The 15,732-nt window shown below is 42.5% G+C and overlaps 1 protein-coding gene across 1 annotated transcript in view; it reads right to left on the reverse strand.

Moving 5' to 3' along the window:
- The window catches only part of POF1B (POF1B actin binding protein), a 193,265-nt gene that overhangs the window by 52,560 nt on the left and 124,973 nt on the right, over positions 1 to 15,732 (reverse strand). Inside the window, exon 6 of the mRNA XM_030209028.1 lies at positions 6,064 to 6,197. Within this exon, the coding sequence (XP_030064888.1) occupies positions 6,064 to 6,197 (134 nt within the window). The remainder of the gene's footprint in view (positions 1 to 6,063; positions 6,198 to 15,732) is intronic.

The raw sequence follows: 15,732 nt of genomic DNA on the forward strand, positions 1-15,732 counted from the left end.
TTAGCAAGTGAGATCTTGCCACCACCTATTTTGGAAGCGGTAAGGGCTCGCGCAGTAATCCTGTGCTAATCAGCATGTGGCAATTCCGAAGCACTAACTGATTACTGCAGAAATGCCCACTCTCTGCCCCAGAATGCCCTCTCGGCCCAAAATTTAAAAAAATATATTTTTTTAGTGTGTGGGTAATCTGTGCACATTTGAAACTTACTGTGGGATGCCTCAGTGCACCCCACGGTAAGCCTTGTAAATTGCGATAGCCAAGCATTAGTACTTACCACAGCTTAGTAAAAGGACCCCTTAGGCTATTACAATTCCATCTATATTGGTATTTCAGAAAAATTGCAAAGTAAGCTTCAACTGTTACAAATCACAACAGCTAGAATGATCTCTGAATAGACCAATTTCGATTCACACTTTCCATTCCCGAGATCGTAACTTACTTAATTTTCCATCTATTGAGTCCTTTACAAGAAGCAGCTAAATAGTTCCATTCTTTTTCAATCTGCATATCTATGAAATAGTCTTCCTTTGTAAATAAAGCTCTTATAATTCATTTTGTAAGTTGCTGAAAATGTCTTTTTTTGTAAATTTTTGACTCTGTAATATGATTTTGTATATTCCATTTAGATTTAGATCATTCCAAAGTAGTTTTGCTTTTCTTCTAATGTATACTGCTCAGGACCAATTGGGAAATAAGCGGTTTATAAAAGTCTAGAATTAGATTAAAGTTTACTGAATTATTCATGGACATTGATAATTCAATAAAATAAGAAACATAAGGACAACAGGTTGGGCTGATTTCCAACTATGAAAAGAGAAGTGTCATAGCAAAAATCTAAAGAGTTTTCATACCCTCTTCCCTTCTCACCCTCATCAGCATTCACCTATGTCTGGTTTCCTTTCATTTGCATCTTTAGTTGTCCAGAGGTTATATCATTCATTTTAGAAACAGAGTTATCGATATTCAAACAATTTATCCTGTTAACTTTGGGAGTTAAACAAATAATGTCCATGTTTTATTCAGTCCCATAACTGTTTATCTACCTTGGATAGATTGTGAGCTCTGTCTGTGTACACTAGTGCGTACACCTAGTAACGCAACAGAAACAAGGGTAGCAGTAAATCAAATCATTCTTTAAAAAGTCCCTGGTTCTGCTGGATGCTTAAATATTATCCAGACAACTCGTCAGGATAAAAGTTTACTGGTTAAGTGAAGAAAGGGCAGGAAGCATGGCTATAAGTTATTTGTATATATTGTCAATATTCAGTGCCCTCTTATTAACTAACCTGTTAAGTTTGGTTTAAAAAAAAACCACACACTCACACACACCCCTAGTCCTAAACTTTATTGGGTAAAAATTATTCTGTAAACTTTAACCAAGTATTTTCAAAATGACGGCTGTGTAGCATAATTTTGTACAAGACTTCTGGGTTGTAAAATAGCCATTTAGGTCTGTGCATGCAAAACTGGGAGAGTAGTTTATAAAAAAAAGAAGGCTTGCTGGAAGCAGAGCCTTTTACAAAATGCATATAGCACCATGGAAAAAACATAGCTATGTAAAACAGCAGCATGTACAGAAGAAGCTACCATTTTACAAAAGAGAAATTCTCAGGCATACATGTATTGCCATTAAGAAACATGGGATACTCGTTGACTTAAAAGTCCTGCCTAAACCACATCCACAATATGCCTCCTTGAAATTTGTGCATGCTGCTGGCATATACATATAGGTAGTGAGTTTTCTAAAAATGTGACCTATGTATATATGTAAATCCGTACTTTACATGTGTAATGGCACCTAATCCTTCTACAATCATCATCTTGCTATAAGAATATATGCATTGCCATACTGGGGCAGACTGAAAGTCCATTGAGCCCAGTATCCTCTTTCTAACAGTGGCCAATCCAGATCACAAGTATCTGGCAAGATCCCAAAAAAGTAAAAATGGATTTTATGCTGCTTATCCTAGGAATAAGCTGTGGATTTTCCCAAGTCCATCCTGATAACGGCTTATGGACTCTTTTGTAGGAACTTGACCAAACCTTTTTTAAATCCTGCTAAACTAACTGCTTTTACCATATTCTTTGGCAATGAATTCCAGAGTTTCATTGAGGGGGTGCTAGCCGACACCGGCGTCCGTGGCTGCACCGTGGGCTGATGGCCAGGAGGGGCCGCAGCGGGAGGTATGGCAGGCACTCAGTGAACAAGGCCCGGATGCACTCATTGAGGGTCGCCATCGGGAAAGACTGCGGGGTCAGGTGGAGCGCAGGCTGCAGAATCGTTGAGGCTCGTGCGGGAGCAGGATGTCGGCTGCTTGGAGACGCATGCATTGGCACCTCCTGAATGAAGGGGGAGTGGTCCTCCTGGGTGCCGAATCCCTCGGTGCCCCGGAGCTCCCAGCACCAAGTGTCGATGGAGATCGGTGACGGTGCTTCTTGGCCTTCGCCCAATGCACATCACCCATGCTCTTCAGTGCCGACGAGGACGTCACCTCGGGGGTTAGGTCCGACATTGGACGGTCCCGGGGGGTCTGCACAGGAGGCGGCTTCAAGACAGGTGGAGACCCACTCGACACCTCACTGCTCCCTTTGTCTTGGGGTTTTGAAGCAGCTATTCCTACAGTGACTCCCAATGCCTATTTTGTAGGTGCTAAGGGCTCCTGCAGTAACCCCATGGTAATCAGGCAGCAGGCAGCAATGTGCCTGCACTACCCAATTAGCACAGGGCATGCCTACTCTCCAACCAAAGTCACGCCTCCTGCACTGAAAAGTAAAAAATATTTCCCAGCGCAGGATTAGTGCGTGCTGATCAGCACACTACTGTGGGACCCCTCAGTGTGTCCCACAGCAGTGCTTTTTGGCTCACGATAGACACAAACTAGTGCCTACCATGGCTTAGAAAAAGGGCCCCTAAGTAAAGAGAAAATGATAGGACATTATAAGTGTGGTGGCTGTCAGACTTGTAAGATTACAGTACTGTTGAAGGAATGTATTAATCCCAGTGACAAAATCAATTCTACAAGTTTAAATCCTTTACAAACTGTAAATCTAATTATGTGGTTTATGTTATAAAATGTAGCTGTAATAAGTTAAATGTGGGTAAAAGCATTAGACCCTTGTGCTTTCGCATGAATGAACACAATTCTAAAATCAGAAGACACAAATTAAATGTCACTTTAGTGTCACATTGCAACAGATTACAGCATAAATTTGAAGATCTGGCTGTTTCTGTTATTAAACAGATTGCACCTCATATTTGGGGGGGGGGGGGAAGATTGTGATAAGAGACTTTTGCAACGGGAACAATAGTGGATACAGCAATTGAACACTTTAGAACCAAATGGTTTAAATGACGACATTGAATGGGCAGTGTTTTTGTGAAGAATCAGTTTATTGCAGCCTGAATTTATGGATTATTATGGGATAGCACACTGATGATGTCAACACACACAGTGTTATGATTACTTTAAATTATGCACTTGGAAAGCTTTTTGCATCACACATTACTAAATTTTTTTTTAAAACCCAGGAGGTTTTTCAGACCGATAAATGAGATGGGAGTCTAAAAAGGCAGCAAATTCAGTTAGACACAGTCAATGTATTGTGACAACATATACTGCGTGCTGTTGACTGCTGAAGTCTTTTCTTCCATGCACTATGCTGCCATTGGTACACAGCTATTAAAAAATTTGCTGTGTGAGCTCTTACCATTACCCATTTTGTAGGTGGTAAGGGCTCATTTGTTATTTGTGTGTTAACCAGTTAATGCATGCAAACAGCACTGGAATGCCCACTCTCTGCTCCTAGAAGTGACCCCTCCAAAAACATTTTTTGTTGCATGTGGTTAGCGTGTGCACAAATCAAGGTAAGGTATACACAAAAAGTAGCACACGTGAAATTATCTTGTTGGGCAGACTGGATGGACTGTGCAGGTCTTTTTCTGCCGTCATCTACTATGTTAATCTACTATAATAAAACTCACCCTCAACATTCTGAAGACAACGTTCTGAAGTCACTCAGTCACTCCCTGAAGGGTTCGTCAGTTCATGGTGGTGAAGCCACAACACTGACCATATCTCTCTGCCCCGCCCTCGCATGACGGACCAATCAGAAAAAACACCCTCAACGTTCTGAAACACAAAGGACCATCACAAAACCGTTCCCAAGCAACACTAGGCGACGTAACACGGACCTATCAGAGGAAACTACATGGCAATAAGGGAGGAGCATTCACCAGCAGAATGCTCATTATCTGTGCAGCACCACCGCTTGAACGAGAGAAGAATATTCCTGCTGTGGGTATGTGCAAAAATAGACCGGGGGGGGGGGGAGGAGAGAAATTTTTAAATGCCTAATGCCGGTACTGAAGAGTGCCTGAGCCTGAGGGCCTATAGCACAGACTATATTTGGGTTCGCTTGACGTGGAGTCGGTGGAGCCGGAAAACAGCGTGCCCCTCACCATCTGGGACGTGGGCGAACAGGACAAGCTGCGGCCCAGCTGGAAGGATTACCCGTGACCCAGTCAGCAGCAAACAGCGACCAAGGAAGGGGAATCGCTGGAGACTGGCTGCCAAACTAACGAAACAACCGCACACCGACACACCACCTCCATCATTCGAAAGGCATCCACTCTTTCTTCAACAGAAATGCAAACTAATAATACAAAACAAACAAAGAATACTCGGTTTCTCACACAGCTGCAGGTAACTCCCCACCCCCTTCCTCTTTCCCTTTTGCCGAAGCGGCCAAGGACGTGCCCAACCATCCCCAACCTCAGGCAAGCCGTCTCCCACCTCGGGGATTCCCCGAGCACCCAGAAAAAGACGGCGCTGCTTCCCGCAGCGCATAAATGTTCCAGCATTCCCCTGCAGCCGGCCTGAAATGGACCGAACATACCGGATCACCCCCCGACGGCCCGAGACCGTGCTCTTCTCCCTTCCGCCAACTTAAAACAACCATCCCCGTCCTCAGGCAAGCCGTCTCCCACCTCCAGCATGCCCAGAACCCCAGCCCAACGGAAAAAGATGGCGCTGCTTTCCACAGCACATTTCTCTTCCAGCGTTCCCCTACAGCAGCCCCGAAACGGCCCAAAAATACCGACAGACTAAGAACGTGCTCCTCTACCTTCCGCCCATCTAAAACAACACTGCTGCCTCAGCACAACACAAAAAAACCCAGAAAAAAACAATCCACCACTCAGCAAAGGCTGACCCCCCTACAACCACATTTACATTTCACCAACAGAAAGACCCCCCCTCCACAAACCTCCTTGATAGACAAAGCCACACAAACACAATACAACAGAAACACACCCTCAAAGCCACACACCAATCAATCCCACTTTGCCAGCACAGCACATCCCCCAACCCCCCAAGCAAAAAACAAAACAAAAAGACACACATCAACAACCTGCACACACACCCCACCCTCACACTCACATACACACACACACAAAATAACTCTGTGACACACACACACACACAAAAAAAAGCCACATGCTAGCGCCCTTTTCATTGGTTTCGGAAACGGGCCTTTTTTACTAGTATGTTAATATGTTTGGCAGTTAACTGCAGGATGCTTGATCGTGTCCCGTAGTACAACATTGTAAGCTGCATTAGGCGCTAACACAGTTTAGTAAAAGTGCCCCATAATTAAGTAAAGGATTTGCCATTTACCTGGGCATTATTGATTTTGAAAAGGTATTCACAGTTTACTGCATGAATCTCCAAGTTTGAACCTAATTAATTTAATTATCAAGCTTTTAAACAGATGGAAAGACAGATCAATAGTGGAATTGAACTACTGCGTAAGTGCTTTTTCAGATTTGCTGAATAACAATTTAAAAACACTTACTTTTTTTAGAGATGTAAAACATCTGCAAACTGAGATTTAAGTGTTGTGTACCATATTATTTCAGCTACTGACAGGGTTAAATCATTTGCAGCTGAATTCCTTATATGCTGGGAGTCTAATGCAGTTTAAACTTGACACACGCTGCTCCAGAACAAGAAACAGCATTCCAGTCCAGAAGTGCAAAACATGCAAGATAATGGAATTCCTACCTGCCACCAATCTTCTCCACATGCTGCAACAAACAGCTGTACAGGTCATTGTTCTTGCGGTTCAGCTCAGCAAGAAGTTCCCCAAAATATTTTGGGTCCAGCTTGTCAACACCATAGTCCTCAACCTGTTTTTGCTAAGAGAAGATATATTGAAGTATGGTTAACAGGAGAGTTTCTTCGCTGCAATAATCATAAAACAGATCCTCTTACCAACAAACATGAGGTCTCTACCAAACCACCCCCACCTCTCCCTCCCCTTGTCCGTTCCCCTATTTCCTCAACCCCTCCGTCATTTTCCTCCTTTCCTGAAGTCACTGATGAAGAAACATCACATCTTCTCTCCTCCTCAAAATGAACTACCTGTTCCTCTGATCCCATTCCTACCTACCTTCTTAACACCATCTCTCCTACTCTCACCCCTTTTATCTGTCATATCCTCAATCTCTCTTTCCACTGTGGCCATTCCTAATGCCTTCAAACATGCTGTGGTCACATCACTCCTGAAGAAGCCTTCACTTGACCCTACCTGTCTTTCCAACTATCGACCCATCTCCCTCCTCCCCTTCCTTTCCAAGTTACTTGAACGCGCCGTTCACCGCCGCTGTCTTGACTTTCTCTCAAGCTGTTCTTGACCTACTCCAATCTGGCTTTCACCCTCTTCGTTCAACTGAAACTGCACTTACAAAAGTTTCCAATGACCTGTTCCTGGCCAAATCCAAAGGTCTCTAAACTATCCTCAACCTTCTCGATCTATCCGCTGCTTTCGACACTGTTGATCACAGCCTGCTCTTTGATACGCTGTCTTCATTTGCATTCCAGGGCTCTGTTCTTTCTTGGTTCTCCTCCTACCTCTCACTTCGCACCTTTAGTGTACATTCTGGTGGATCCTCTTCCACTTCTATCCCTCTACCAATCGGTGTACCTCAGGGCTCTGTTCTCGGTCCTCTCCTGTTCTCCATCTACACTTCTTCCCTTGGTTCTCTGATATCAACCCATGGCTTTCAATATCATCTCTATGCTGACGACTCCAAAATCTACCTCTCTACCCCCGAAATCTCAACCAGTTTCAGCCTGCCTATCTGATATTGCTGCCTGGATGTCTCAACGTCATCTGAAACTCAACATGGCCAAAACCGAGCTTCTCATCTTTCCCCCTAAACCTACCTCTCCTCTCCCCCCTTTCTCTATTTCTGTGGATGGCACTCTCACTCTCCCTGTCTCATCAGCTTGTAACCTTGGGGTCATCTTTGACCCCTCTCTCTCCTTCTCTGCTCACATTCAGCAGATTGCCAAAACCTGTCGTTTCTTTCTCTATATCATCATCAAAATCCGTCCCTTCATCTCGGAGCACTCTACCAGAACCCTTATCCACACTCTTATCACCTCTCGCCTTGATTATTGTAACCTGCTTCTCACCGGCCTCCCTCTTAGCATCTCTCTCCTCTTCAATCAGTCCAAAACTCTGCTGCGCGACTCATTTTCCGCCAAAGTCGCTATGCTCACATTAGCCCTCTCCTTAAGTCACTTCACTGACTCCCTATCCATTTCCGCATTCAATTCAAACTTCTCTTATTGATCTATAAGTGCATTCACTCTGCCGCTCCCCAGTACCTCTCCACTCTTATCTCTCCGTTCTGTAGATAAATCTCTCTTATCTGTCCCCTTCTCCTCTACTGCTAATTCCAGACTCCGTTCCTTTTATCTTGCTGCACCTGACGCCTGGAATAGACTTCCCGATAGCCCCGTCTTTGGCCATTTTCAAGTCCAAACTTAAAGCCCACCTCTTTACCACTGCTTTTGACTCCTAACCACTACTCACTTGCCCTGTCCTTTTATCCTCACCTCTTTATTCCTGTCCTCTTATCCTCACCTCTTTATTCCCTTACCCTTAATTGTTCTGTCTACCTGTCTTATCTAGATTGTAAGCTCTTTGAGCAGGGACAGTCTTTTTTGTGTATGGTGTACAGCACTGCGTATGCCTTGTAGCGCTATAGAAATGATAAGTAGTAGTAGTAGTAGTAGTAGTAGTCTTGTGTTTCTGCTTTCAGTCCCTCGAGGGCTGTGTTTGTGAATGGAAGACTTTAGAGCACATCATGACAAGGGTATGTGGGTAGGATCTCAGACTTTTGAATTTATAAATATCATTTTAATACCTGCACTGGGTCAAAGATAGCCTCCTTCTAGAATTCAGAGAATATTTATTTATTGGGATTTATGATGGGATTCACCAAAGGCAATGTACAGCAGGTACAGTTTAACATAAAACTTACAATTTTGTTAGCAGCACAACAATCCCTTCATAAAGGCGGTTAATAAATCCCAATAAATAAATAAACAATAGTAAAATGACCAAATATAAGCATAAATACAATACGAAACCCAGTAATATGAGTGTCTATATATATATATATATATATATATATATATATATATATATATATATATATACACACACACACACATACAAGCCCTACTCGCATTTGAGACATACATTAACTGGCACTTATTCATTTGTCTTCCACAGATGTCTAAGTCCTCATTTTACAAAGCTGGGATATATAGTCTCCAACCCAACTTTAGGTGTAATTTATAGAATACGCCTGGGGAGCATTTTGTTTGGCGCCGATTTTTAAGGCGCCATATATAGAATCTAGCCCTTAAGCGCTAACTGGGAACATTCAGAGGGAGATAACCGGCTATCTCCCGCTAAATATTTGTGGATAGCCGGTAAGTGCTATTTAACCGCTAAATACTGGGGAGTAAACGTCTATGTACTAAAAGATCGACTTTGGGAGTAACAGCTGCTACGAAGCAGGTTTAGCATTTGATAAACAGTTGCTATTGAGCAGTATGCCACTGGAGGGATTAAAGGTTGGTCTCTCTTGAGCCCCTTAATGGTTTTTGTCCGTCTCCCCCCCCCCCCCCCCCCCCCCCCAAAATGCCAAATCAACAAGGAAAACCGGTCTCTTTGACAATGTTAGGATAATACATGGTTATGTTTCCAAAGTCGCAAAGATATAGGGTATGTGCTAGTATTATACAAACCAACTCGGGAGATGGTGCTGGAAACGTTTTATTAATAGCTTGTGTAATGGACCTGACACGGTCCGTGTTTCAGCACAATAAAAATGCTTGCTTCAAGGGTCACAGGTAATATTCATAATGTGTGCAAACTAAGAGTGTTGCCACCAAACATACGCGTTGTGAGCTTAGGAAGATAATTCTCCCTGCAAGTATTAACTCAGAGGATAATGCAAACACAATGTGCCATCAAGAAACCAGTCTCTCTTTTTGTTAAAAATGAAGGTTACTGTGGAACACAAAGAAAAAGGTTGGGAGGGATGTGAAGGAGAAGAAACAACTATTTTTTTTTTTAAGACCACCTACAACTGGGTTTCAGTATGAAATATATTGCCAATGACAGTACAGAAATAGCCTGACCACAAACTACTACTACTTAACATTTCTAGAGCGCTACTAGGGTTACGCAGCGCTGTACAATTTAACAAAGAGAAACAGTCCCTGCTACTTATTGAAGTACCTCAACAAGAATCATTGAGGCCTACAAGTTGAATTCCTGGGCAACAACATTTCTAGCCAAGGTTTGGCCAGGTTAGTGCAATACTGGGCAGTATGTTGAACAGCGGGGAAAAAATAACCTTGTTGGATGCACTGGTTTATAGGGAATGCTGGTCATCTAGCAATAATCCATAAGCTCATAACCAAGTATCACCTGGCATGTGCAGGCCTAATGGGATACACTTCTCTGAGAAACCTAACAAAGAGGCTTCACTATCAGTGTGTGCCCTATATAGGTGCCATACACTGATAGTGTCGGGCAAAGGGGTGGATTTGCTCTGAGAAACGTCCATTTTGGGCGTCCTTAACTGCTCCATTGCAGGGACATCCAAATACCAAGGGGGGTGTCGGGCAGAGCAAAGGCGTGGATGTGCTCTGAGAAACGTCCATTTTGGGCGTCCTTAACTGCTTCATCGCAGGGATGGCCAAATCTCAAGGGGGTTGTCCGGCAGAGCAAAGGCGTGGATGTCCTTCTCGAAGAAACGTCCATTTTGGGCGTCCTTAACTGCTCCATCGCAGGGACGGCCAAATTTCAAGGGGGTGTTGGAGGCATAGCGAAGGTGGGACTTGAGCGCCTAACACTTAAGACGTCCTTCATCCATAATCTAAAAAAAAAAAAAAGGACGTCCCTGACGAGCACTTGCATGTTTTCACCCAGGTCTCTCTCTGTCTCAACTCAAGTTCAACACGTGCAGGAGATTTGCTCAAGTTGTATGTAGTGAGTCTTCCAGGCACTGCCAGACCTCGGTATCCACAGAAGAGAATTGCACAGAGGTGAGCTCAGCTGACTACTTTTATTTTTTATATGTGCATAGGCAGTTTGTTTCTCTCATGGTGGGAACTGGCCGTTTGTGAGCTGTTTTACTGCAGCTAAAGCATTAGCATACCCACTTGTTTCTTTTGTTGAGGGCATTGTGCTGTTTGGGTGACCAATAATTCTCTCTATTTTAGTGTGGAAAAAACTTCAGTTCGTTTTATGTATTTATTGCCCTTTTTCTAAGATTCAGTATATTAATGAGTGAAGAAATATTTTCTCTGATTCGTTTTAAAATGTATTACTCTGCATTGTGTGCCCCCTGATCACTCCACTCAGTACTTTATACTTCCTTTTTTTATGGGGACGGGTGGGGATGGAGGAGATCACTCACGGGGATAGGCAGGGACGAAGGAGATTACTCACGGGGACAGGTGGCGACAGGTTAGATTGTGGCAGAAATGAGCGGGGACGGTTTTGATTCCAGCGGGGACGGGTCGCATTTCTGTCCCCGTGCAACTCTCTACTTTAAACCAAACCACAGCAGTTTGGTTTTGTCAATATTCAACTTTAAATATTGTCAATGCCCACCAGCTTTACAGTCACAGTGATGCACGGAACTTATAAATATTCTGTAAATTTTGTGCGTAAGTGGGAGCAATGCCTAAGTGCTACCTATGCTTTGCCATGTGTATCCCCCCCCCTTGCATATATCTGCTATGCAAGAAAGGTAGAATATTGGCATAACCTGTATATATATGCTAGTATTCTACACCTTTACATAGATAACATGTCCATAAATGTTAGTGCCTAGTTTATACAATTAGCCTTATTATGTAGTTAGTTTAGACTATTATGATAAATTAATGCAATTAACAAGTACAGACCATGTTAAACATGATGTGGTCTGAAAACTGATGGAGCACAGGTTACCAAAATTATGCAGTTGGCCATGTTGTGCACTTCATCTTTGCTCTATATGAGCTACCTCTAAGGATAAATTCAGTCTGCAGGCCTGTGCAAACTTTACTAAAATAAAAATAAAAATGTATCACTAATTTGATACCATTATTGGCAGTCTCAGCAATAAGGACACTTGTCCACTATGAATGGAACAAACTGTCAGCTCATTTTATACAATCTAACAAGCAGCTTCCAAATGCTCACATCCATTCTTAAATTAGACTAGAGAAAATGTAAAACTGAAAACCATGCAAATCTTTTGAAACTCCCAAGTCACTTGCAATCTAAAAGTTTGATAAGCTTATTACTCATAAAAGGCAATTTTTAGCTATTTCACCCAGGTAAAATGGCTTCTGAAGATTGCCTATCCCTTACCCAGGTAAAAGCATTCATGGTGATCAGCTATGCATGCATGTATTGTCACCTGGATAAGGAGCAGACATTCCCAGGGGTATCTGCAGTCAAGGGATGAAAAACATATGGATTGCATTTTCAAGTCTATGAACATAATTTTCAAGATAAAAAGCAACCCTAGAAAAATTATTCACAGATCTCTGCAAGTACTTTTTCCTGATGCAGTTTTGAAAGGAACAGCATGGTCATACATTCCCTTTGAGAACTGATACAAAGCCTGTAGGTAAAAGTACATGTGGACTTTGCATCAGTGCAGGTACTTTTAAAAATTACTCCCAAAATGTGCTTAGGATAAGGAAGGAAATGTTTTCATTACAATAAAACTGGTTGAGCAGGGAGAGGGGGAATAACCCCAACTTTGGTAAGAGACATGCTCATGCTGGACAGTTAAGAAGTTGAAATTGACATCTAGTCTTGTTTCATTCAACCCATCTATATACTAGAATGCAAGTTCCTTTGCCCCAATAACTAACAATAATGCACTTTAATATCTCATCTTCAATTCCTGTAGTAGATTATTTTTCTTTAGTGCCACTCCCTGTGTGCTGTTTCAACTTGCTCCTGACTAAAATTCAATGAGCACCTAAGAAATAATCAGAGAACTTAAAATGTATATGCTGCGTCAGTACACTAATTAAATGCACTAAATCAAGATATGTAGTATTTCAGCATGGTTCCCTGAGGCCTCTTGATGAAAGCACTGCAAATCAGCTTCTTACACTTTGCAGGGAAGGCTGAACTTAAAAATGACGGCAGAATTACCTAAAATAGACTCATTCTGTTTTCAACAGCAAAGTTTGCTGAGAATACAAAACTGCTTGGGCTTTGTGGTCTCCTTTGATATATGCCTCCCCAGGATCTCAAGAAATGGAGTCACAAATCCATGTAGAGTCTGAGTTCAAACGCCACACTTCAGGCAAAGCCAGCTATAGGTTAACAAACACCCTCCTTTTGATGGTGGTAGCAGTGGACTAGAGGTCCTGTCTCCAGTAGTGGTGTTGGCTGAAGCACAAAATCTCACTTTTTCTCTCCTTCTGCCCAACTCCCTCTCTTTCACTCTTCCCATATGATGTGGAAAGGTTCAGCAAGGACATGGGGGAAAGCACCGTAGTGTCCCCTTGTGCACAGCACTTCAGATGGCTACACAGGTCACACACCCCAAAAGCAGGCTGTTATCTCACATCATCTTTAAATTCTGTGGAAGTCCGCAAATATATAGTATTATAGGGGTGTCCCCAGTATATCAGCTTTTGTGCAACTGAGCCTATGAATCAAACTCTGACTAGGCCAGAAACCTGTTTTTTTTTTTGTTGTTTTTTTAAGGACAACACAGTTATGGTTGCCTGAATGTTTCCTACATTTCTACACTGCCTTCCCAGCTCAAGGCCTCAATGGCATTCCAGAGCAACTGCACTTCATCTTTGGGTGTGAAGTTTGTAACAAGACAGATTTACACGACAAGTATGAAATAAGGCTTGTGAGCCTCCTTGGTTGGCGTCGATACTCGAAGGGAGTGTGTCAATCAACTATGGAAATCACTGTTCTCCAGGCCTGCATTTCATCTGTAAAAACATGAGGAATGCATGTTATCCGAGGATAAGCAGGCCATTAATTCTACAAATGGGTAATGTGGCACCCTGTTGCCCAGTCAGGGCTTTATAACAAGCTTTAAGAGCTTTGTGGCACGCACGACACACTCCACCACACATGCACAGGTGCCTTACCGGCCGCCACAAGGGCGTGGTTACCACAGTTTTTTTCTACCGCAGTGAAGAGAGAACAGAGTCTGTACATTTTCTTCAAGACTGGTTTGGAAGAGCTTCTTTTTGTGTGATTTTTTTTTGCTGTGCCTTGTCAGGCTTTTCTACCCTTCTCTTCCCGCACATTTTTTGTTATTTTTTGTCGATTTTAAGTTTCCTTTATTTCCCGTGAAGTTTTCTGGTGCCTTGCCTTTTTTTCAGGCACCATCGCGTCTTTTGATTTTGCTTTGGAGGTTTTTCCTTCCATGTCCACTAAAATTCCCAGTGGCTTTAAGCGTTGTTCCCGGTACAATCAGACAAACTCTGGCAAAGACACCTATTCTTGGTGTCTTCAATGATTAGGGCCCGACCATAGCCCTGCCAACTGTGTCCTTTGTGTTCGGATGAAGAAACAGACCCACGTTGCCAGAGAGGCTCAACACGAGAGGAGTTTTGGAGCCATATCCAAGTCCTTGACATCGGCACGGTCCATATGGCTGCTTTAAGATCCATTGACACTGGGAGAAGTGGTGCATCTTACCAGCTCTTTATGAGCGTGTACTTGCGGGACTCGGTGCTCAAGCTGATGGACTTGGCGGACTCTCTCCCACCAGAGCAGGCAGAGTTAGTGTGCCAGCTGGCCAAGCAGCAGAAGGCGTGTCGTAAGTTCTTGGCCAAGGGCACCTGTGACACCTTTGATGTGGCTTCCAGAATCTCTGCTCAAAGTATAGCAACGCGTAGACTCTCATGGCTGCATGATTCTGACTTGGAACAGTCAGTTCAGCAGAGGTTGGTGGATGCCCCTTGCTGGGGGATAACCTTTTTGGAGAGAAGGTTGAGGAGGTTGCTGACCAAATCAAGAAGTACACTGATACCATCTCTTCTCTCTCCTGCTGGGCGCATTCTTCTGCATCAGCCTTCACCTCTAGGAGGTCTTTTGTCACGTCCATGGGGGATGTGTCTAGTACTCACAGAGACATAGGTTTTGAATGCCTTGTCTACCAAAATTCATACTGAAATTAAATATTTGAGGTTTCGGAAATTATTTAAATCTTGGTTATTTACTCGATATTATTCTTAAGTAGTATATCATAAAACTATGGTATTCTTTTTTATATTAAAGCATGCATATTATGTTCCTTCTTACTGCAAACCATTCTGAGCTTTTCGGTGAGTTACAATATATAAGATTTGATATGTTATATAGATTTAATATGTTAATTCTTATTCAGATCTTTGGTGTAATCCTAGCAGTATTTATTTTGTGTGCTTGCTTGCCATTTCACTAATTATGGAGTGGAGGAGTGGCCTAGTGGTTAGAGCACCAGTCTTGCAATCCAGAGGTGGTCGGTTCAAATCCCACTGCTGGTCCTTGTGATCTTGGGCAAGTCACTTAACCCGCCATTGCCTCAGGTACAAACTTAAGATTTTGAGCCCTCCTGGGACAGAGAAATATCCAGAGTACCTGAATGTAACTCACCTTGAGCTACTACGGAAAAAGGTGTGAGCAAAAATCTAAATAAATAAATAATAAATATTATTCTATAGATATATATATTTTCTTGGCATATTATATTGCTTCATTCCATTCTACCAATGTGAAATGAAACCTGTAGTACCATTCCTTAGACACATGAGAACAGAAAATTGCAATACTAGGTGAATTTTTTACTAAGTTCTGCGATTATCTGTTTTTTTTCCCTAATCTTTTCCTCCCTAATTAACTACAGTATCAGTGGTGTGTCTTCTAGGACTAAAGAATAAGCCACTGTTAGCTGGAGGTACATAAATTCATCTTAAACTCTGTTTTATAATACAACTGTGGGGAGGCCACTGCTGCCCTCATATATGACCTCCCCCCCCCCCAAAAAAAAAAAAAAAAGTAAAAACAAAAACAAAACAGCTGCACACGGTTTGTATCTGGTTCTTTGCATGAATGTGAAAAAATATAGCCAATTTTATTTATTTCCAGACATTTGATATAATAGATAGAGGTAGATATAATAGGCATCTCAGAGACTTGGTGGAAAGAAGACAGTTAATGGGACACTGTGTTAACAGGGTAAAAACTGTATCGCGATGATAGAGAGGATCAAATTGGAGGGGGGTTATGCTATATGTTAAGGTAAAATTATGTATCATACCTGATAATTTTCTTTCCATTAATCATAGCTGATCAATCCATAGACTGGTGGGTTGTGTCCATCTACCAGCAGGTGG

Source organism: Microcaecilia unicolor, chromosome 7, assembly GCF_901765095.1.
Source record: "Microcaecilia unicolor chromosome 7, aMicUni1.1, whole genome shotgun sequence".
NCBI classification, from domain to species: domain Eukaryota; kingdom Metazoa; phylum Chordata; class Amphibia; order Gymnophiona; family Siphonopidae; genus Microcaecilia; species Microcaecilia unicolor.